This window comes from Phyllobates terribilis, unplaced genomic scaffold (assembly GCF_046119375.1).
Source record: "Phyllobates terribilis strain yellow unplaced genomic scaffold, ASM4611937v1 Scaffold_7__3_contigs__length_470593459, whole genome shotgun sequence".
Taxonomy (NCBI): domain Eukaryota; kingdom Metazoa; phylum Chordata; class Amphibia; order Anura; family Dendrobatidae; genus Phyllobates; species Phyllobates terribilis.
In genome coordinates, this window is record NW_027362767.1 from 385,642,967 (window position 1) to 385,666,835 (window position 23,869).

The following is a 23,869-nucleotide window of genomic DNA, read 5'->3' on the forward strand; positions in this document are numbered from 1 at the left end:
TTTAAATGCCGGCCAAAGCCAATGTTGCGCCATCTTCTACCGTCTCCAGAAGTTTGCCGCACATGCAGAAAGATACAAATTACTTATTTGCTCAGTAACTTTATACAATCCAACCTGGCTGCGGAAAACATTTCACACAGATGGTAATTGTGCCGGCGTTTGGACACACCTGTCTATCTATATTCATTTGGTAGCGATGACCAATGCTCCTACTACTATTACTCATGTTGGATCATGGATGTATGTTTATGAATCGCTTTTATATTTAAAAGAGTTATCCAGGGGTATAAGAAAAAAAAAAAAAAAAAACAGCGCCACCCTTGTTTTGGGCCATGACTGGCCTTGCAGGTAACCCTTATGTAACCGAATGCACCAGTGACACATAATTCAGACCTGTTTTTCTAATCCGGGACAACCCTTGTAGTAAATGCTCATTCTCATTCTGATACAGAAGACACACAGTTATAACATCAGTTTCCGGTCACAGACACAATACATAGATACAGTGCCGTATTGCTGACCTCTGATAAGGACAAGATGCACAAATATAAAATGCAGACCTGTTTTTCTAATCCGGGACAACCCCTGTAATAAATTCTCATTCTTATTCTGAGACAAGAAGACACACAGTTATAACATCAGTTTCTGGTCACAGACACAATACATAGATACAGTGCTGTATTGCTGACCTCTGATAAGGACAAGATGCACAGATATAAATAATGGCGGCCTCTGTAGGCCCAATATTGAAAAGCAATGTAAAAATAAACTGGTGCCCACGGACACTGCAGCAATATGCTAATCTCCTGAATAAAATGTTTACAGAAATCTTGGCATGTCTTTATCCTATGGATCCAACAATCCTGACGGCTTCAGCAAAATAGAGAAAAATCTTTATGCTCAAAGCCAGTGACCCGTTTACGGTGTCGTTTCTGCTTCCAGGATATCCTGCCAGGAGGGTATGCAGTGCTATAATCGGCCTTGGCACGGCACGGCTGGCATCAGGCTGACACTGGGTGCCGTGCTGAATCCATCCACAGCAAGAAGACGCACAATGCAATCTGCGTACAGTAATACCAAACACTGAAGTTACCGAGAAGAGGCTCTAGAAATAACTCCTGAAAAAATGTAAGGAAATCAAACATCACGTATGTCGGAAGTGCGTGTCCGGTTACTGAGAAATTACATAAGCTGGAACCCAGATCTATCAGAAAATGGATCGAGGGTATAAATAGATGGCGACCTTTACAGGACGTTGCCTCCATGATGTTATGTTCTCCTCTACATGATCAGTAGATACATGGGAATCCAAAGTCATGGAAATGTCAAAAATATAAGAAAAAAACAAGTTTGGGGGCATTTCGTTTCTCGTCTTCAGTTGATGTAAGGCAGGAAAGGACACTATATTTTGTATCCCCAATAAATATTGGATTAAAAAGTCATCTGAACCCAGTGATTTCAGCCAGACTGGTGGACCATCTCGGGTTTGGTTCACACACATACAGAGCTCTGACACTTTTTTTTCGTTCAAGTCTGAAAGAGATGAATAATGCCAGGACAGAGGCCAGACAGTGTCCACAGTGACTCTGTCAGGTTCTATGAAGTTCATGGTTCCTGCCGGAATCCTGTGGTTTGGGGATTCTGACAGAAGCCTCGAGGTGGTCCTCAGCGGAGAGCACTGTATTAGTGTGAACCTGGCCTAGTATGGAGCCCAATGAATTACAAGGTCCGATCCTTCTGCTTCCGGGGGTATCAGCTGCCGATAGAGCAACTTTCTGACTGAGGGAGACAGGAGATATAAGTGTTGACTGAAGGAGCATTCAGCCAAGCATATGAGCATGTTCATTATAGGACAGCCTGGCCATTTAGTGGTGAAGTCTTGAAGTCCAGAGTCTGTTTATAGAAGTTTTACTTTGGCCAGTAAAAAATAAAATTCAATAAAATTCCAGGAATTATCTGGCTCCCAAAATCTGCAATTATTTCATCACCCACATGAACCACAGAAATAATGGGCAAGTGATCCAAAAATGTTCTTAAAGGAGGACTTGTCATTGGTGTCTATTTTTTGCTCTTATTTTATACAAGTATTCAGTTTTGTTTTGTTTTTTTTAAATCCACCATACATTTCCAGAAATATGGGCATTTTTATTTTGTACTAATTTTTATGATCTTTACCAAGGGGGTGTAGCTCACAAGATCCTCAGGGGTGTGTCTTTAGGCTGCTCTGCATTATTATTCTGTAAGCACCGCCCCCTTGGTAAAGACCATAAAAATCAGCACTAAATAAAAAGGCCCATATTTCTGGAACTGTATGGCGGATTTAAAAAAAAAAGAGGAGGAGCAGTGGAAATAAAATAAAAAACTCGCCATTTATTACTTGGTGACAGATTCGCTATAAGGCTATGTTCACACAACTTGTTTTTTCCAGCGTTTTTTGATGCGTTTTGTTTATGCTAATTTTCAGCTGCGTTTTACAGTATCAGCAAAGTCTATGAGATTCCAGATATCTCATGCACACATCATCTTTTTTTTTTTGTTCAGGATTTTGTGCTTTGCATGTTTTTTTGCAAAATAGAGCATGTCACTTCTTTCTGCGTTTCTTCACCCATTGGAAGTAATGGGTGGTGAAAAAAACGCTGAAAAAATGCACCAAAAATGCAGGTTTTTCAGCGTTTTTTTGTGCCAAAACCAGAATGAAATTTTTTTTTTTCACTGAACGTTATGTACATGCATAAAAAGACAAAAGGACAGTGAAAAAAACACACCAAAAAACAAGCAAAAAAGCATGAAAAATCCTGAATAAACCTCCTGGCAAGAGATCAGGCTTTGCTGCAGAAAAAAAACACAGCAAAAACGCAATGTGTGAACATAGCCTAAGAAGCTTCTGGCACAAAAAGCACAGACTTGTTATTGAGAAGGATCACAGTGAGGTATGGATTGGCCGGTATATAAGCATGTCTACGCTATAAGTGATCCCTTCCTTCTCCCCAATAACCCCATGAATATAGACAAAAGTCGTTTTGGATTAAATCTGGGTTCAGCAACCTGTAACTCTCCAGATGAGGGGTAACTACAACTCCTAACATGCCCTGACAGCGGGCAACCTCACAACTGATTGGGTCTCCTCGATATAAGTTTTTTAATGATTAGACTGTAAAAAATACAGAATTATAATTGTGCCTGAGGTTTCATTTATGGGAGGCAATGTTCAGTTTGTAGCCCAAGCGTTGTGCAAAAATACCGTGCCGAGTGGCTTGTTGGCACTTTTCCCTGCAGCCGGGGCACATGCCCGCCGCCCCCACTGGTGTCTTAGTGGGATAAGCCACAATACGCCGCCTGTAATACCTTTTACTCCGACTCTTCTTGTAGGTTAAAAGAAACCATAATTCCTACAATGTGCCAGCAGCATTACTGCTCCCCGAGGGATTGGGATTATTCTGAATATTTAGATCAAAGCAAATCCAAAATGTGCTGGAAAGTGAAGAAGAAGCAAAATGCGGCTTTATAGGATCACAGACAAGGGCTGCCACCCCTGGGGTCTCTCCAAAAGGGGTCATCACATTTTGATCAATGCCATAAAGGAGCCGTCACTTACCTTTTCGATCTTGTCCAGCCAGCCTTTATTCTGAGACAGTTCAGCCATAAACGCCTGGTGCTTCAGCCATTTCTTGTGGAGTTTCTGAGTCACATCCCGCGAGTTATCCCGAGCCATCAGTGTTTTTTCGCTGATCCAAGCATCCAGCTGCGGGATATATAAAGGTGGGTGAGAGCGACGGCTTCCATGTTTGCTTCTATGGAAAAAGGACTAATCTAAACGGGGTGAGCGCAGGTAGGGATGGGAGCGAGGGCCCCGATATCCCCCCCCTGATCAATGATGGCAAAAAGGTACGGAGAAAACCGAGGAAAATAGAGTGAGCAGAGGTGCAAAAAGTAATGAGACAGGTAAGAAATGAAGGGGACAGACAGATGGGAAGAAGACGACAGTCAGACAGGTGAGACGGCAATCACATAATCCACTGCAAAAACACAGGTAGACCAGAGACAGGTGTGAGACAGTCAGGAGAGAAGACGGCAGCGGCGGATGAGACGACTGACCACCTTATCCGACAGGTGAGAGATGAAGATGGGATCAGGTATGCGTGAAAGAGACAGACAGATGGTGAAGGGGGGATGTCTGACGAGACAGGTAAGGGTATGAATGAAGATGACAGGCCAGAGCAGATGGATTAATAGCAGGGCAGAGAGAGAGCAGTCGAGTGGAAAGGAATAAACAGGAGGCTGTATGAGATGGTGCCGTGCGGCTGCAGAAGCTGCTGTCAGTGCATAATGTCCTGCGATGCTGTTTGGTGCAGTGAGATTTGCTGTCCCTATGAGGGGTGGGCTGCTCGATCCACAGCACAGATGCGTTAGCCGGACCGGACAAGGAGCGCGGTGCCCCTGCTACCCTGACACATGCTCATTGCTAGTAGGTCCCCCTCGATCCACAGTCAAGGTGGGATGGTGGAATGATCCCACTGCAGTGAATGGATGGAGGGGGAGGATCCTGAGTGTGATGCGTCATCTCGCCCCCCACCCCTTCTCCTCTGCTCCCAGCGCCCGACTGCCTGCTCCAATCTCTACAACTCATTCTGCATATCTGCGTCCCTCCATCTCTACATCCGTGCATCTCCGTCTGACAAGCAGTCTAGCTGCTCTTACAGCAGGACTCGTCACTCATCTTTCCGTGACGCCTGAACGTCAAATCTTCCATGATGCCATAATAAATGCCGCACGTCTGCACCTCTGTATATTCAGCTAATCTAGAAAAAGCCCTCAGCTTTCATAATATAGGTGCCGACTTTGGCTGCTACATCGGGGGGGGTCACACTGTGATTCACAATGTACCCCCAGTGCAACAAGCAAGTCGACAAAAGTCAGAATTGTTTGGATTGTCTCCGACTTGCTTGTTGTGGTCACGGTGCATTGTGCTGCGATATACAGCACCCCGTGCCGCAGCCCAACTCTCCCGGTAGCCCCAGTCTTTAGATACATCTACATGACCGATACGCTGTGAATTTTTCACAGCTGAAAATCCACAGTAAATGCACAATGGCAAAGCTGCATCAAATAGTTTTTCTTTTTTTTTTCCACAAATTTCACAGAGGAAATCCTGAAGATTGTCTGCAGTTTACTTAGTAAAAGGCTATGTATAGTTGAGTATGCAAATATGCAAATGCAGATTTGTCTGCAGCAAAAAGCAGAGTTAACAAGAAAAACGCTGCCTAAAATATGCGTTTTTTACATGGGTTTTCTTGCCATTCACTTGAAGAATGGGTGAAAAAATCTGCAAGAACGCTGAGAAAATTGACAGGCTACAGATTTGAAACTGCTTCAAATTTTAAAGGAAAAAATTAGCAGCGCGTGCATGAGATTTCAGGAACCTCATTTACTTTACTGTTACAGTAAAACGTTGCATTTTTTTTTTAAGTGAAAAAAAAAAACGTGTGAAAACCGCAGCAAATACACAAGGTATTAACATGCCCTTAAGGTGACAGTCACACGGCCATATATATTATATCGGGATCAGAACACAGTGTATTTCTATGCAGCTGTCACGCTTGGATCGGAAGAGCCGCTGGCCAGTCCATGCACTGCGTTCAGATCTTGCTCCAATTTATATGTCTGACTGCGCCCTAAGGATGAAATCTGCAACATGCTGTGGATTATGTGGATTACAGTCTGCACCCTTTTTTTTTTTTGCTCCCCGACGAAATCTCACCCTATTTGCTGGTACCTTTAATGCACTGCAGATTTTCCGCATGCAACTCTGGGACGGAAAATCTGCAAAGTATCCGTCCAGCGAGAACATACCCAAATCAAAAAAAGTTCCTCAATATTCATGATACATCATCCCCCATAAATGTTTGGGAACATGGACAGAGTTGTCATTCAGGAGTTTGAAAAAGTTGAGTGACATTTTCTTTGTATGATCGATATCTCTCTCTCTAGCAGCCATTTTTTCTTTTGGCAGCACAGACAAAAAATGACAAAAAAAAACAAACATTAAAAAGCGGAGAGGTTTTCTGTGATTTATGAATGGGATTAAGGGTGTAGTCAGATAGACGGCCATATAAATCGAACCGAGATCGGAACGCAGTCCACGGACTGGCCGGCCGCTCTCCCAACCCAAAAGAGACAGTTTCATGTATTTCCGTGCAGCTGTCACGCTTGGGTCGGGAGAGCCGCCGGCCAGTCCGTGCACTGCGTTGCGATCTCACTCCGATTTATACGGCCGTCTGACTGTGCCTTAAGGAAAACCCATTCACGTCTAATGGGATGCGGATTGTTGTCAGACTTGACATGGATTTTGTTGTACAATCCACACCTAAACAGATGACAAATCCTCAGCATGTGAACTGGGCCTAAAGCCGGTGATACAGAAGATAGCTAACAGCTGAATAGTCATACATTTGACAGCTATCTCTCCTGACTCCCCCATACACTGTGCTGGCCAAAAGTATTAGCACCCCTGCAATTCTGTCAGATAATACTCAGTTTCTTCCTGAAAATGATTGCAATCACAAATTCTTTGGTATTATTATCTTCATTTAATTTGCCTTCAATGAAACAAACACAAAAAGAATTGTCCTAAAGCCAAATTGGGTATAATTCCACACCAAACCTAAAAAAGGGGGTGGACAAAAGTATTGGCACCCTTTGAAAAATCATGTGATGCTTCTCTAATTCGTGTAATTAACAGCACCTGTAACTTACCTGTGGCACCTAACAGGTGTTGGCAATAACTAAATCACACTTGCAGCCAGTTAACATGGATTAAAGTTGATTCAACCTCTGTCCTGTGTCCTTGTGTGTACCACATTGAGCATGGAGAAAAGAAAGAAGACCAAAGAACTGTCTGAGGACTTGAGAAACCAAATTGTGAGGAAGCATGAGCAATCTCAAGGCTACAAGTCCATCTCCAAAGACCTGAATGTTCCTGTGTCTTCCGTGCGCATTGTCATCAAGAAGTTTAAAGCCCATGGCACTGTGGCTAACCTCCCTAGATGTGGACGGAAAAGAAAAATTGACGAGAGATTTCAACGCAAGATTGTGCGGATGGTGGATAAAGAACCTCGACTAACATCCAAACAAGTTCAAGCTGCCCTGCAGTCCGAGGGTACAACAGTGTCAACCCATACTATCCGTCGGCATCTGAATGAAAAGGGACTGTATGGTAGGATACCCAGGAAGACCCCACTTCTTACTCCGAGACATAAAAAAGCCAGGCTGGAGTTTGCCAAAACTTACCTGAGAAAGCCTAAAATGTTTTGGAAGAATGTTCTCTGGTCAGATGAGACAAAAGTAGAGCTTTTTGGGAAAAAGCATCAACATAGAGTGTACAGGGAAAAAAAAGAGGCATTCAAAGAAAAGAACATGGTCCCTACAGTCAAACATGGCGGAGGTTCCCTGATGTTTTGGGGTTGCTTTGCTGCCTCTGGCACTGGACTGCTTGACCGTGTGCATGGCATTATGAAGTCTGAAGACTACCAACAAATTTTGCAGCATAATGTAGGGCCCAGTGTGAGAAAGCTGGGTCTCCCTCAGAGGTCATGGGTCTTCCAGCAGGACAATGACCCAAAACACACTTCCAAAAGCACTATAAAATGGTTTGAGAGAAAGCACTGGAGACTTCTAAGGTGGCCAGCAATGAGTCCAGACCTGAATCCCATAGAACACCTGTGGAGAGATCTCAAAATGGCAGTTTGGAGAAGGCACCCTTCAAATATCAGGGACCTGGAGCAGTTTGCCAAAGAAGAATGGTCTACAATTCCAGCAGAGCATTGTAAGAAACTCATTAATGGTTACCGGAAGCGGTTGTTCGCAGTTATTTTGGCTAAAGGTTGTGCAACCAAGTATTAGGCTGAGGGTGCCAATACTTTTGTCCGTCTCTTTTTTGGAGTTTTGTGTGAAATGATCAATGATTTGATTTTTGCTTCATTCTCTTTTGTGTTTTTTCCTTGCAAGCAAATTAAATGAAGAGAATAATACCAAAGAATTTGTGATTGCAATCATTTTCAGGAAGAAACTGAGTATTATCTGACAGAATTGCAGGGGTGCCAATACTTTTTCCCAGCACTGTATATATATATATATATATATATATATATATATATATATATATATATATATATATATATATATATATATATATATATTTAAATCTGCCATACAGTTCCAGAGATATGGCCCTTTTAAATTTAGTGATCATTATGTCTTTACAAAGGGGCGGGACTCACAGAGAGCTGCTAAACACACGCCCCAGAGGATCCTGTGAGCCACGCCCACCTTGGTAAATACCATAAAAATTAGCACTAAATAAAAAGGCCTGTATCTCTGGAACAGTATGGCGGATTTAATAATTTAAAAGAAACAAAAACTGGAATACTCAGGGGAACAGTATTAATTAAATAAGAGTAAGAACTAGTATTTTTTTTTAATGCCAAAAGGTCCTCTTTAAAACGACATTTTCCCTGCAACCACGGATGTCTTTCTGGCCGTGGCTTTCCCCAGTAAGATGACAGAAGAGGCCAAGCTGGAGGCTCTGGACAGAATAGAGCCTTGACCGACCCCAATAGAAGTCAATAGGGCCTTTAAAGATTTGTCGGAATCTGTTCCAAAATGCATCGGCCGTAGCGGTCAACCCCAATTATATACAGGAGCGAGACATATGAACCCGGCATTACTGTATCTATACGTCCGACCACTGAAGTCAGTGATGATTCCACATGGTAAAACACCATCTGATATGATCATCACATGCGATAGGCAGATTTATAGGCGACATGGCTGCATTAGTGTAGATGTGTGTTTCTTCTCTGGAGAACAAGTCATTGAAATGCTAACTAGCAGCAGGAGATGCCCGGTGGGTAAGTATCAGAGCGCTGTGTGAAGATGAATCCCCCGAGGAAGCTGAGTTCCCGTCAGCTGCAATAAGGCGTCTCGGAGATGACGGAGATAATCAGAATTACAACAGCTAGAGCAGCTAGTAACACCCAGTGCTAGGAAAGAAGCAAGTCAGGATTATCCTGCAAGGCTAAGAACTGCTGCCACTCAATACAGAGAACAAGTCTAGGGCCGCCCGAGAGCATTATCATATGAGGAGCGTCACACCACAACATTGCATCTATTTACATACAGCCTAAATATGGTCCTATAAAGCGACTGTTCAGGTTCCCTATCGATGGACAGCTTAGGAAAGGGGGGAAACGTCTGAGCTCGGGGATGTATAGTATTATAGGATTTAATTCAGTACATTCAAGTATAAAGCAGCAATGTTGCCAGCCAGGACTAGAGAAAGCCTGTGTGCAGGGAAAGCAGGACTCACAGGCTTTCTCAATGTGTGGGCAGGGCATGCAGGACTCACAGGCTTTCTCAATGTGTGGGCAGGGCATGCAGGACTCACAGGCTTTCTCAATGTGAGCAGGGAAAGCAGGACTCACAGGCTTTCTCAATGTGTGAGCAGGGCATGCAGGACTCGCAGGCTTTCTCAATGTGTGGGCAGGGCATGCAGGACTCGCAGGCTTTCTCAATGTGTGGGCAGGGCATGCAGGACTCACAGGCTTTCTCAATGTGTGTGCAGGGCATGCAGGACTCACAGGCTTTCTCAATGTGTGTGCAAGGCATTCAGGACTCGCAGGCTTTCTCAATGTGTGGGCAGGGCATGCAGAAGTCACAGGCTTTCTCAATGTGTGGGAAGAGAAAGCAGGACTCGCAGGCTTTCTCAATGTGTGGGCGGGGCATACAGGACTCGCAGGCTTTCTCAATGTGTGGGCGGGGAATGCAAGACTCACAGGCTTTCTCAATGTGTGGGCGGGGCATGCAAGACTCGCAGGCTTTCTCAATGTGTGGGCGGGGCATGCAAGACTTGCAGGCTTTCTCAATGTGTGGGCGGGGCATGCAGGACTCCCAGATCATCTCAATGTGTGGGCGGGGAAAGCTGGAATCTTGGGCTTTCTCAATGTGTGGGTGGGAAAAGCTGGAATCTTGGGCTTTCTCAATGTGTGGGCAGGGAAAGCAGGACTCACAGGCTTTCTCAGTGTGTGAGCAGGGCATGCAGCACTCCCAGATCTTCTCAATGTGTGGGCGGGTAAAGCAGCTTTCTCAAAGTGTGGGTGGGGCATACAGCACTCCCAGATCTTCTCAATGTATGGGCAGGTAAAGCAGGACTCACAGGCTTTCTCAATGTGTGTGCAGGGCATTCAGGACTCACAGGCTTTCTCAATGTGTGGGCAGGGCAGGCAGAACTCACAGGCTTTCTCAATGTGTGGGAAGAGAAAGCAGGACTCGCAGGCTTTCTCGATGTGTGGGCGGGGCATACAGGACTCGCAGGCTTTTTCAATGTGTGGGCGGGGAATGCAAGACTCGCAGGCTTTCTCAATGTGTGGGCGGGGCATGCAAGACTCACAGGCTTTCTCAATGTGTGGGCGGGCCATGCAAAACTTGCAGGCTTTCTCAATGTGTGGGTGGGGCATGCAGGACTCCCAGATCATCTCAATGTGTGGGCAGGGAAAGCTGGATCTTGGGCTTTCTCAATGTGTGGGTGGGAAAAGCTGGAATCTTGGGCTTTCTCAATGTGTGGGCAGGGAAAGCAGGACTCACAGGCTTTCTCAGTGTGTGAGCAGGGCATGCAGCACTCCCAGATATTCTCAATGTGTGGGCGGGTAAAGCAGCTTTCTCAAAGTGTGGGTGGGGCATGCAGCACTCCCAGATCTTCTCAATGTATGGGCAGGTAAAGCAGGACTCACAGGCTTTCTCAATGTGTGTGCAGGGCATTCAGGACTCACAGGCTTTCTCAATGTGTGGGCAGGGCAGGCAGAACTCACAGGCTTTCTCAATGTGTGGGAAGAGAAAGCAGGACTCGCAGGCTTTCTCGATGTGTGGGCGGGGCATACAGGACTCGCAGGCTTTTTCAATGTGTGGGCGGGGAATGCAAGACTCGCAGGCTTTCTCAATGTGTGGGCGGGGCATGCAAGACTCACAGGCTTTCTCAATGTGTGGGCGGGCCATGCAAAACTTGCAGGCTTTCTCAATGTGTGGGTGGGGCATGCAGGACTCCCAGATCATCTCAATGTGTGGGCAGGGAAAGCTGGATCTTGGGCTTTCTCAATGTGTGGGTGGGAAAAGCTGGAATCTTGGGCTTTCTCAATGTGTGGGCAGGGAAAGCAGGACTCACAGGCTTTCTCAGTGTGTGAGCAGGGCATGCAGCACTCCCAGATCTTCTCAATGTGTGGGCGGGTAAAGCAGCTTTCTCAAAGTGTGGGTGGGGCATGCAGCACTCCCAGATCTTCTCAATGTATGGGCAGGTAAAGCAGGACTCACAGGCTTTCTCAATGTGTGTGCAGGGCATTCAGGACTCACAGGCTTTCTCAATGTGTGGGCAGGGCATGCAGAACTCACAGGCTTTCTCAATGTGTGGGAAGAGAAAGCAGGACTCGCAGGCTTTCTCAATGTGTGGGCGGGGCATACAGGACTCGCAGGCTTTCTCAATGTGTGGGCGGGGAATGCAAGACTCGCAGGCTTTCTCAATGTGTGGGCGGGGCATGCAAGACGCGCAGGTTTTCTCAATGTGTGGGCGGGGCATGCAAGACTTGCAGGCTTTCTCAATGTGTGGGCGGGGCATGCAGGACTCCCAGATCATCTCAATGTGTGGGCGGGGAAAGCTGGAATCTTGGGCTTTCTCAATGTGTGGGTGGGAAAAGCTGGAATCTTGGGCTTTCTCAATGTGTGGGCAGGGAAAGCAGGACTCACAGGCTTTCTCAGTGTGTGAGCAGGGCATGCAGCACTCTCAGATCTTCTCAATGTGTGGGCGGGTAAAGCAGCTTTCTCAAAGTGTGGGTGGGGCATGCAGCACTCCCAGATCTTAATGTATGGGCAGGTAAAGCAGGACTCACAGGCTTTCTCAATGTGTGTACAGGGCATTCAGGACTCACAGGCTTTCTCAATGTGTGGGCAGGGCATGCAGAACTCACAGGCTTTCTCAATGTGTGGGAAGAGAAAGCAGGACTCGCAGGCTTTCTCAATGTGTGGGCGGGGCATACAGGACTCGCAGGCTTTCTCAATGTGTGGGCGGGGAATGCAAGACTCGCAGGCATTCTCAATGTGTGGGCAGGGCATGCAAGACTCGCAGGCTTTCTCAATGTGTGGGCGGGGCATGCAAGACTTGCAGGCTTTCTCAATGTGTGGGCGGGGCATGCAGGACTCCCAGATCATCTCAATGTGTGGGCGGGGAAAGCTGGAATCTTGGGCTTTCTCAATGTGTGGGTGGGAAAAGCTGGAATCTTGGGCTTTCTCAATATGTGGGCAGGGAAAGCAGGACTCACAGGCTTTCTCAGTGTGTGAGCAGGGCATGCAGCACTCCCAGATCTTCTCAATGTGTGGGCGGGTAAAGCAGCTTTCTCAAAGTGTGGGTGGGGCATGCAGCACTCCCAGATCTTAATGTATGGGCAGGTAAAGCAGGACTCACAGGCTTTCTCAATGTGTGTGCAGGGCATTCAGGACTCGCAGGCTTTCTCAATGTGTGGGTGGGGCATGCAGGACTCACAGGCTTTCTCAATGTGTGGGAAGGGAAAGCAGGACTTGCAGGCTTTCTCAATGTGTGGGCGGGGCATTCAGGACTCACAGGCTTTCTCAATATGTGTGCAGGGAAAACAGGACTCGCAGGCTTTCTCAATGTGTGGGCAGGGCATGCAGGCTTTCTCAATGTGTGGGCAGGGCATGCAGGACTCACAGGCTTTCTCAATGTGTGGGCAGGGCATGCAAGACTCGCAGGCTTTCTCAGTGTGTGGGAAGGGAATGCAAGACTCGCAGGCTTTCTCAATGTGTGGGCGGGGCATGCAAGACTCGCATGCTTTCTCAATGTGTACGCGGGGCATGCAAGACTCGCAGGCTTTCTCAATGCATGGGCGGGGCATGCAAGACTCGCAGGCTTTCTCAATGTGTACGCGGGGCATGCAAGACTCGCAGGCTTTCTCAATGTGTGGGCGGGGCATGCAGGACTCCTAGATCATCTCAATGTGTGGGTGGGGAAAGCTGGAATCTTGGGCTTTCTCAATGTGTGGGCAGGGAAAGCAGGACTCACAGGCTTTCTCAGTGTGTGAGCAGGGCATGCAGCACTCCCAGATCTTCTCAATCTGTGGGCAGGGAAAGCAGGACTCACAGGCTTTCTCAATGTGTGTGTGTGGAGGGGAGCTGGAGTTTTATAGAAAACTATATATTCCTGAGCTCAACATCTTCGCCTCTACCCTATTCTGCTTTCAGATGAGATCTGACAAAACTACTTTAATACGTGCAGTATAATGAAGGTACGTTTGACTGCAATGTGACGATTTTCCACAGCTGCCGACATCTTTTGTGGATAACTGCAAGAATCACACAATACACACATGACATTTGAAGCGTTCAGCTGTAAGACTTAGGGTAATATCACATTATCCACTTCACCCCCGGGTGATTTTCCATTTTTATTTTTATTTTTTGTTTGTTTTCATTTTTGTTTTTTCCTCCCCTTCTTCCAATAGCCATAGCTTTTTTATTTTTCCATCCACATAGCTGTATGAGGGCTTTTGTTTGTGGGATGAGTTGTACTTTTGAATGACACCATTCATCTTATCATGTGATTCACTGGAAAGTGGGAAAAAAAATATTCCAAGTGCGATGAAATTACAAAAAAAGTGTAACTGTACAATAATTTTTTTTTCTTTTTATTTCCCCATGTTCACTATATGGTAAAACTGACCTGGCAATATGATTCTCCAGGTCAGTACGAGCATGCAGATGCCAAACATGTACAGTTTCATTTTTCTTTAAATTTGTAAGATAAATTTCTTTCACTTTTATTGCCATTTTCCGAGATCCGTAACATTCTCATTTTTCGGGCTCTGGGGCCGGGTGAGGGCTTATTTTTTGCACTCTGAGCTGACTTTTTTACTGATAACCCTTTTGGGGTAGATACGATGTTTTGATCGCCTCTTATTGAATCTTCTTTCAATGCTGCGGTGACCAAAAAAACCATAATTCTGTTGTTTTTTTTGTTACGCCGTTTACTGATCGCATTAGTTTACTTTATATTTTAATAGATTAGATTTTTATGAATGCAGCAATACCAAATATGTGTATTTTTTTTTTACTTTTTTATGTTTGAACTTGTGTTTTTTTTAATTTTTTTCATATTTTTAAAACTTTTTTCCACTTTTTACTGTATTTCATAGTCCCCTTAGGGGACCTGAAGCTGTGATTCTACGATCGCTTCTGCTACACATAGTAGGGCATCAGCACTGCTATCTATAGTAAAAATCACGATCTCCTGTGAAAGGCAGCTAAACACTGGCTTTAACAGAAGAATCGTAAGGACAGACATGGGGGTCATCAGCAGATCCCCAGGTGTTTTGACAACCCATCGGCGCCCCGTGATTACACCCTGCTGGTGTGTATTAAATGCCGCTGTCAGAGATGACTGTGAGAGTTGACAGCTGTGGGCTCCGCTCCACCTGCGGCTGTTAAAGGCACATGATGGTTCGATGATCCGTACATGGAGGCGTCTAGAAGGTATTGGTGCAAAGAAGTAGTAGGGATGTCACCGGAAGTCAGGAAAATCATAAAGGGCGGAATCAAAACTGACATTTAGGCAACATAACTATAATGTATTGAAAAGTGCCTTTCTGATGATGATTCTGTGATGCCTTTATTGTTTGGTCCCATAAAACCCTTTGTAAAGGAGCACTCTGAGTTCTCTCTTTGGTAGCAATGATGAGAGTGTGCAATGAGCGCAGTAACATAGATCGGTTGCCGTCGTCTGCCGTCTTCAGCAGCACTCCAGTCCACTCCAGTCACTGCCGAATCACACAGTGTCTTCTTTGGGGACTCTCAGAACAAAGCAAGAGGGCCTAGTTCTGAGTCTCATAGACTTGCACTGAGAAGGTAACAGCCGCTCCACACAGAGAATACAATGTGTGATCCAGCAAATTACAAAGGCTGTCACGTGACGCCGGATGGGAAAGGAGCGCTGCTGAAAACGGCAGACGATGTCAGTCATAAGTATGTTACTGCATTCATTACACATATAAACATCATTGCTACCAAAGGGAGAAATTAAAAAAAATAAATAAATAATCAGAGTGCTCCTTTAAGAACTTTCCTTCAAGTCCAATTATTGTTTTGCGTTTTTTTTTGGCGGTTTTTTTTGCATTTTTTGTGTAATTTTGTCATTGTTGCTCGGGTTTTGTTTTATTTGCATAAAACTTTATAGAAGAATTAAAGGGTTGTTCCAATAAGAAGAAGTTGTGCTACATGATAGGTGGTAACTGCTGGATCATTGGGGTCCGACTACGGAGACCCCACCATCATTTTATACATATGTGTATATATAAAGCATCGTTTTCCGGTGGATGATTACGATGAGAGGGGCTGAAGTATCTGCGGTCTCCAAAAACAAAATGTACATCAGGCTGAGAGGACAGATTGTGCTGTCATCTGTTACAAGATGCCTCCTGACAAGTCCCATAAAGCTGTACATCCGAATTACGAGCAGAACATCACATACCGGGCAGCCAGGCGCAGGACCGTGGGAGGAAAAGGTGAGGAGCCACCAAGGTTATATAGGGGAAAGTAGCATCAGAAAATGACCCAATCTTTAAATCGGGCTTTTGTCTTAATCTGTTTTTATTTATTTTTGGTATTTTTTTTTTACCCTATCACACACAATCAGTATTGAAAATAAAAAATGGAAATCTTGTAATTTTCACACTAGTCATTGGGGCTTATTTTAGACACTGACTTCCTATAGTTTCAGGAAACAACATGTGCATACCACCCAATTTTTACAGAAAAAAACAAGTGCCATGGCAAATTTTGACCACGCCCCTAGCCACACCCTTTTACCTTTTCTTTCTACCCTGTCAGGAGGAGGTGGCAGAGGGGCTGTGGCATGAGGGACATTCAGCAAACAGCTGAAACTGCAGGGCGTAGACCCAAATCTCAGACTGTCCTGATCTACCCTGGACGATCAGGACCTGTGGATTTTTTTTTCCGTTAAATTAGCTGCCAGAACTTTTTCAATTTCTATAAGCTTCATTATACGAGGTCTTTTTTTTTTTTTTTTTTTTTTGTGTCGTTATGGCCGTGTTCACACGTAGCGTAAATACTGTAGAGTTTTTTTTCTGCACATTTTCAGCAGGTGTCCGTACCAAACTAGGTATTAAGAATCTTCTCTATTTCATTTTTTATGCATTTTTTATGTATTTTCGCAAAAGTATTGAGGCTGCGTTTTTAATTTGCTTTTTATAGTACAGAAAAGTTTTGTTTCTGCACTTGAAAACAATCTACTGCATTTTTTTACATGCTTTTTTTTTTTACATGTGTTTTTTTTCAGGCTACCCATAGAAGCCTAGAGAGAGGAAAAAAAGCAGCAAAACCGCACGGTTCAACAGACACACAGTGAGCCAGAGTTTTTATGAAATCACATCCACTTTTCTTGGACAGTAAAACGCAGCAGAATTTCTGCACAAAAAATGCAGCGTTTATGCTACGTATGAACACAGCCTAACTGTCCAAGCAAAGTGGATGTGATTTCATGAAAACTCCACTCACTAAAATCTAAAGACTCTGCTGAGCTGTGCGATTTTGGTGCATTTTTTTCTGTATAAGCTTCTATATGAAGCCTGAAAAAAAACACATGTAAAAAGAAAACGCATATCACTTTTTAAGTGCGAAACGCTACTTTAAATCTGCATGAAAATCATATCAAATCAGGGGGAAAATGCATAAAAAATGCATATAAAACGCAATTACCGGAGAAGATTGTTATTGAGTAGTTTGAAGCAGACACCTGAAGAAAACATGCAGATAAAAAGCAGCAGAAAAACACGGCCTCGGTTACCTTTTTTATTACATTTTTATGGGTATAATGGCGGGAAAAAATCATTCACAACATTTTTTTATGTAATTTATCGATCGTAAATAATTTGATCACTATATTGTACGGGTTCTTACAATTACAGGAACAACAAATATGTCCATGTTATTTGCTGATTTGTGATGTTTATTTTTTAAAGTGCATTAGAAATGTAATTATTTTTCATTATTTTTTAGCAATTTTATGTTAAAAACAATCTGACTTTTATTTTCCTTCTACAAAACAGGTACATAGAAATGCACTGGTATTTAGAGATGTATCTCTATGTACCAGTACAATCCACCCGTAATTTAGGAGAATACACTGCAAATTCAAGTAGAGAAAATTCTCCCACAATGCACCTGTACTCGTCAGTGAAGCCTGTGGCTCACAGGTTTTGCTACTGCCTCCAATGATACAGGTTGGGCATTAGAATTCTAGTGAGACCAAATCTCAAAAAAACTGAATGTATATACGTAGAAAGCAGAGAAACGCCAGCACCGCCACCCGAATCCAGGGGAGAAGGAGCTACAGAGCAGTGAAGACATCAAGAGAGACATTGCACAGTGAATGGAGGTCGAGACATTGCCCTGACCTCCCGGGACAGCTCCCCCCCAAATGGGGAAAGACCTGCTGGATACGAGATGGTTGGGAGCTATGCACATGTGCATTAGCCACAATGAACAAATTCAGGCCTTATTTTGTGTACTGATACATTTAATGACAGTGTGCAAAGGTCATTGCGAAGGAAGGGGGAGGAAGTGAGCTGTGACATCACCTATTGTGACTGGTGCATCCTGTGTTATCTACTGTATATAGAGGTGTTATCAGTCATTATACAGGAGGAGGAAGTGAGTTGTGACATCACCTATTGTGACTGGTGCATCCTGTGTTATCTACTGTATATAGAGGTGTTATCAGTCATTGTAATCCTGCCTCTGATGATAAAGAGTCTGGTGAAAACTAAAAAAAAATGTCTGGAAAAAAGCCCCAGTGGCTGGTGTGAAAATTGTAAAAAAAAAAAATGTTATTTTTTTTTTTATAAAGATTGTGATATTAAAAAAAATAAAAAATAAACAATAGCTAATTTTCTAAAGATAGCTACCCTTTCACAGTTGAAAGTTATCTCCTGTCCATATGATCGGGCACAACATGGTGATCGCTGGGGGTTCTGACTGATGGGAACCTATAGAAAAGCATAGTCCGCTTAAAAAAACAAGCTCTGTTATCGGAATTGCTGGGGGTCCTACAACTGGGATGGATAAGGGGATAGCTTTCAATTCAGGGAATACCTCTTTAATGCAGTATAATTCACATAGGTCCCATATGTACACATTTTTTGAGTTCAATGATCAATTCTGACCCACAAAATGAATCAAAATAGGTCATTTTTGTAAGGTATTTATTTTCTTTTGTTTGCAGACAATTGGTCCTCAAAAAACGGACATGTGAACGCGTCCATAGGATATAATGTGTACGCGATAACTATGTATAAAAAATGTAACTGAAAACACAAACATATAAGTGAGGTCTTACATTTTTAACCTTTTTCTTTTACGGTTTTGTTGCTTTTTTTTTAGCCATTATTTAGCGTGTACATAAGGAATGTACTGCCGACAACACAATACTGTATGGGTACAGAATGGTAGTATTAACAAGCGTCGATTGACTTGTATGTTCCCTTCCCGACATGGCGTGCTATTATGTCATATGTCTGGTCCATGTCTTCTTCCTGAGCCTGCATCTAATGGCTGTATTACACAGCCAGCGTCTGCCTCTGACAGCAGCGAGTAGAGCTAAGCTTCTCCTGTTGCTGCTAACTTCCTAAATGCCATACTCAATTTCTGGGAGCAGCATTTAATGCGTACCATGATTTTTGCTAACTACTAAAACACTATGGTATTGCAGTATATAGTATAATGGATCAGATTATCGCAAGTTAAAAAAAATACAGAAAAAAATACAAAAACCTGAAATCACCCGTTTTCCCCAATTAAAAACAAATAATAATAATAATAAAAAATATCAAATATTTCCGTAAACTAAAAGTCGGGTGTATCAAATTATAAAAATAACTAACCCCATCGGTAAACACTATAAAGAGAAAAAAATCCAAATTGTCAGAATTGCGTTTTTTGGGGGTCACTGCGATACCGCAATAAAAATGCAATAAGAAGGGATCAAAACATGGTGTTTACCCCAACATGGTATTAATAAAAACATAAACTCGCCACGCAAGAAATAAGCTTTCACACAACTCCATCAGCCAAAAAATAAAAACGTTACAGGTCTTGGAAAAAGGTTATGCAAACATATTTTTAACGAGTTTATGATTTTTTTTACCACTTAAAAAAAAATAAAAACAAAAAAAACACTTTATAAAAGTTTATCACCATAATTTTACTTACCAGGAGAATCATATTGTCCAGTCATTTATACCACATAATGACATAAAAAGAAAACCCAAAAAAACAATGGCGGAATTGCGCATTTTTTCTTTTTTGAGCAATGTCACAGAATGTGGATTTTTTTTTCCCGTTTTCCAGTAAAATTACCGTATATTCCGGCGTATAAGACGACCTGGTGTATAAGACGACCCCCCTACTTTCCTGTTAAAATATAGAGTTTAGGATATATTCACCGTATAAGACTACCCCTTTTCCAACGCATACCAAACACCGGTAAAAATTAAAAAAAAACAGATTTGAATTTAACATGGTCCTTTTTTAATTTAAATTCTTATGACATGCAGGTATATAGCAGGAAAACTGTCACTCATAAACATATTAAAATAGGGGGGACCCCACGTCATTTTTTGGGGGGGTCCCCCATTCTAATAGCTAGTAAAGGCTAGGTATTCAGCTGGGGGCTGATATTAGTAGCCTGGGAAGCTCCGTGGGTATTACCCCCTTCCCAGACTTCAAACATCTGCCCCAGCCGTCTGCTTAACCTCCGCTAGAGACTATAATGATGGTGGATCCCACGCCAATTTTCTTTTTAAAAAATCCTTTATTTTAACACTAAATGACAATTGAGGGGTTAATAAAGATGCAGTCCCTAAATTATTATTAATTTTGTAATTAATTTTTCCCAAAAATGTTGACGTGGGCTTCGCCATATTTTTGTGTCCAGCCAGGTACAGCAGGCAGGAACGGGCTGCCCCCAACCACCAGCTGCCTATTTGTACCTGGCCGGACACAACAATATAGGGAAGCCCTTTTTTTTTAAATTATTTCATGAAATAATTTAAAAAAAAAAGACGTGGGGCTTCGCCCTATTTTTGTGTCCAGCCAGGTACAACTAGGCAGCTAGGGGCTGGAATCTGCAGCGCAGGGAGGCCCAAGCTTTCTGGGCCCCCCCCCCCCCGCTGCAAATTGCAGTCCGCAGCCACCCCGGAAAATGGCGCGTTCATAGAAGCGCCATCTTCTGGCGCTGTACCCAACTCATCCAGGGCCCTGGTGCGGTGGCTCACTGGGTAATAAAGGGGTTAAGGCCAGCTTGGCATTATCAGCTGGCCCTAAGCCCGAAATTCATGGGGTCACGCCAATATTAGACATGACCGCCATGAATTTCTAGTAAAGTAATTAAAAAAAACACAAACACCCAGAATAAAGTCCTTTAATTGAAATAAAGACACAATTCTTTATTGTTCTAAATTAAACCATACTTACCATCACGCCCATTCCAGCTGAAGCCAACGATCTCCTGCAATAAAAGTAAAATAATAAAGCAACATCATCCTTACCTTTCCATGGCTCCCACGACAGCTTCAGCTCTGCTACATCGAGATGACAGGCTGGACCGCAGCAGAACGCTGCCATCCAGCCTGTCATCCCGCAGACACTGAGAAGCGCAGGCTTGCTTGTGCTCCTCAGTGTCTGACTGTGACGGCATCCAGATGAGCCGAGGTCATGTCCAATGAACTCGGCTCACCTCATGCACGTCACTGACAGCGTGGGAAAATTCTCCTGCTCCCCGCATGCGCAGTAGAAGTTTCCCACGCTGTCAGTGACGGACGTCCAGGAGGTGAGCTGAGTTCATTGTCGGCTCATCTGGATGCCGTCACAGCGAGACACTGAGGAGCGCAAGCATGCCTGCGCTTCTCAGTGTCTGCGGGATGACAGGCTGGATGGCAGCGTTCTGCTGCGGTCCAGCCTGTCATCTCGATGTAGCAGAGCTGGAGCTGTCGTGGGAACCATGGAAAGGTAAGGATGAGGTTGCTTTATTATTTTTCTTTTATTGCAGGAGATCGTTGGCTTCAGCTGGAATGGGCGTGATGGTAAGTATGGTTTAATTTAGAACAATAAAGAATTGTGTCTTTATTTCAATTAAAGGACTTTATTCTGGGTGTTTGTGTTTTTTTTAACTTTGACTATGGGGTTAGTAATGGGGGTGTCTTATAGACGCCTCTCCATTACTAACCTGGGCTTGATGTCAGCTGGCATTATAAGCTGACATCAACCCCAGCCCTATTACCCCCTGCCACCGCACCAGGGCAGCGTGGAAGAGCGAGGCTAAGTGCCAGAATTGGCGCATCCTATGAATGCGCCATTTCTGGGGCGGCTGACGGCTGGTGTTTCTAGCCTGGGAGGGGGCCAATATTCATGGCACCCTTCCTGGGCTATTAATATCAGCCCCCAGCTGTCTGCCTAGCCTTTGCTAGCTATTAAATTAGGGGGGACCCCACGTCATTTTTTTGGGGGGGTCCCCCATTTTAATAGCTAGTAAAGGCTATGTATTCAGCTGGGGGCTGATATTAGTAGCCTGGGAAGCTCCGTGGGTATTATCCCCTTCCCAGGCTTCAAACATCTGCCCCAGCTGTCTGCTTAACCTCCGCTAGAGACTAAAATTAAGGGGAACCCCACGCCAATTTTTTTTTAAATAAATCCGTTATTTTAACACTAGATGACAAGTACAGTAACCAGCACTATCACTGTACTTCATATATATGTGACTGACATGTTTCTATCTATCTAATCTATGTGTGATGCTCTATCTTTCTGTTATAAATTGTCGGGTACCGCTGCTGAAATGCCGGCCGGCTTTTTTAAAGAGACGGTGCATGAAAACACTATTATTTGTTTTAATAAATCCTTTACACTAAATGACAAGTACAGTAAGCAATACTGTCACTGTACTTCATATATATGTGACTGACATGTTTCTATCTATCTAATCTATGTGTGATGCTCTATTCTGTCTGTTATAAATTGTCGGGTGCCGGCTTATGCCGCTGCTGAATTGCCGGCCGGCTTTTTTAAAGAGACGGTGCATGAAAACACTAATATTTGTTTTAATAAATCCTTTACACTAAATGACAAGTACAGTAAGCAACACTGTCACTGTACTTCATATATATGTGACTGACATGTTTCTATCTATCTAATCTATGTGTGATGCTCTATTCTTTCTATTCTAAATTGTCGGGTGCCGGCTTATGCCGCTGCTGAATTGCCGGCTTTTCATATTTTGTCACAGAAGCGATGCGAACTTCCCTGCTCCGGACACAGCGCAGCGCTTCTGTGACAAGTGAAAGCTGTCGGCACAGAAGCCCTGCGCTGTGTCCGGAGCTGGGAATACGCAGCGATGTGTCAGTTTCAGCACAGAAGCGCTGACTGTCTGGACCTACCGCCGCCGTATTTTAACTCCCTCCACCTTATATTAACTCCGACATGGCAGGGATACGGCCACGGCAGCTTATTAACACCCCCAGAGTATCCCCGCATGTCAATTTCTGAAAGTTCAAAAGCATTACCGGCGTATAAGACGACCCCAGACTAGACAGAAGATTTTTCAGTCTTCAAAAGTCGTCTTATACGCCGGAATATACGGTAATAATGTAACCTTCATACGGCCCCGTGGATGGAAACCAAAGAGCAAAAACGGAACAGTAAAGGGAGAGAGGGCTTTTACTCCGTGAGCATTGGATTTCATGTGACGTCTCATGGAGGTTTTATCAGAAATGTCTAACTCAAATACACAAAGTTGCGGACCAAACTTGTCATTTATTAAAGAAAAATGTCTACAAATGAGGACGTTTTTTTTTTATCATAAAATAGAACAATGAACCTTTTTACATGGAAACAAACTTAAGGAGCTTGTCCCACGAACAAAGTACATTTTAATTAATACATCTTATCATAAAATAAACACATAATGACAAATGTGGCATGCTAGAATAATATGATATATTGTGTAAGAGCAGTATAAAGCATATGTCCCAATGGTCTAATTTAAATATGTAATAAAAGAAAAAAAAAACCTTGAATTAATAAATAATACAGATAATAAAGTATGATGCCAACAAAAGTGCCTCCAAACACAGTATGATACCCCCACAGGAAATTCCTCCACAGTACGCTCCACATGCACAGTATGATGACCCTAATGAAAGTATGGTGACCACAACACTGTATGATGCCCCAACTGTGATCCCAACATAGTCCTCCATACAGTATAATGGGCCCCACATTCCTCTATACAGAATAATGGGCCCCACATAGTTCTCCATATAGTATAATGGGCCCCACATAGTCCTCCATATAGTATAATGGGCCCCACATAGTCCTCCATACAGTATAATGGGCCCCACATAGTCCTCCATATAGTATAATGGGCCCCACATAGTCCTCCATACAGAATAATGGCTCCCACATAGTCCTCCATATAGTATAATGGGCCTCACATAGTCCTTCATACAGTATAATGGCCCCATATAGTCCTCCATACAGAATAATGGGCCCCACATAGTCCTCCATACAGAATAATGGGCCCCACATAGTCCTCCATACAGAATAATGGGCCCCACATAGTCCTCCATACAGAATAATGGGCCCCACATAGTCCTCCATACAGGATAATGGGCCCCACATAGTCCTCCATACAGAATAATGGGCCCCACATAGTCCTCCATACAGAATAATGGGCCCCACATAGTCCTCC

At 43.7% G+C, this 23,869-nt stretch overlaps 1 protein-coding gene across 1 annotated transcript in view; it reads right to left on the reverse strand.

The window, feature by feature from the left end:
• The window catches only part of SPTBN4 (spectrin beta, non-erythrocytic 4), a 140,777-nt gene that overhangs the window by 40,990 nt on the left and 75,918 nt on the right, over positions 1 to 23,869 (reverse strand). Inside the window, exon 20 of the mRNA XM_073641480.1 lies at positions 3,596 to 3,742. Within this exon, the coding sequence (XP_073497581.1) occupies positions 3,596 to 3,742 (147 nt within the window). The remainder of the gene's footprint in view (positions 1 to 3,595; positions 3,743 to 23,869) is intronic.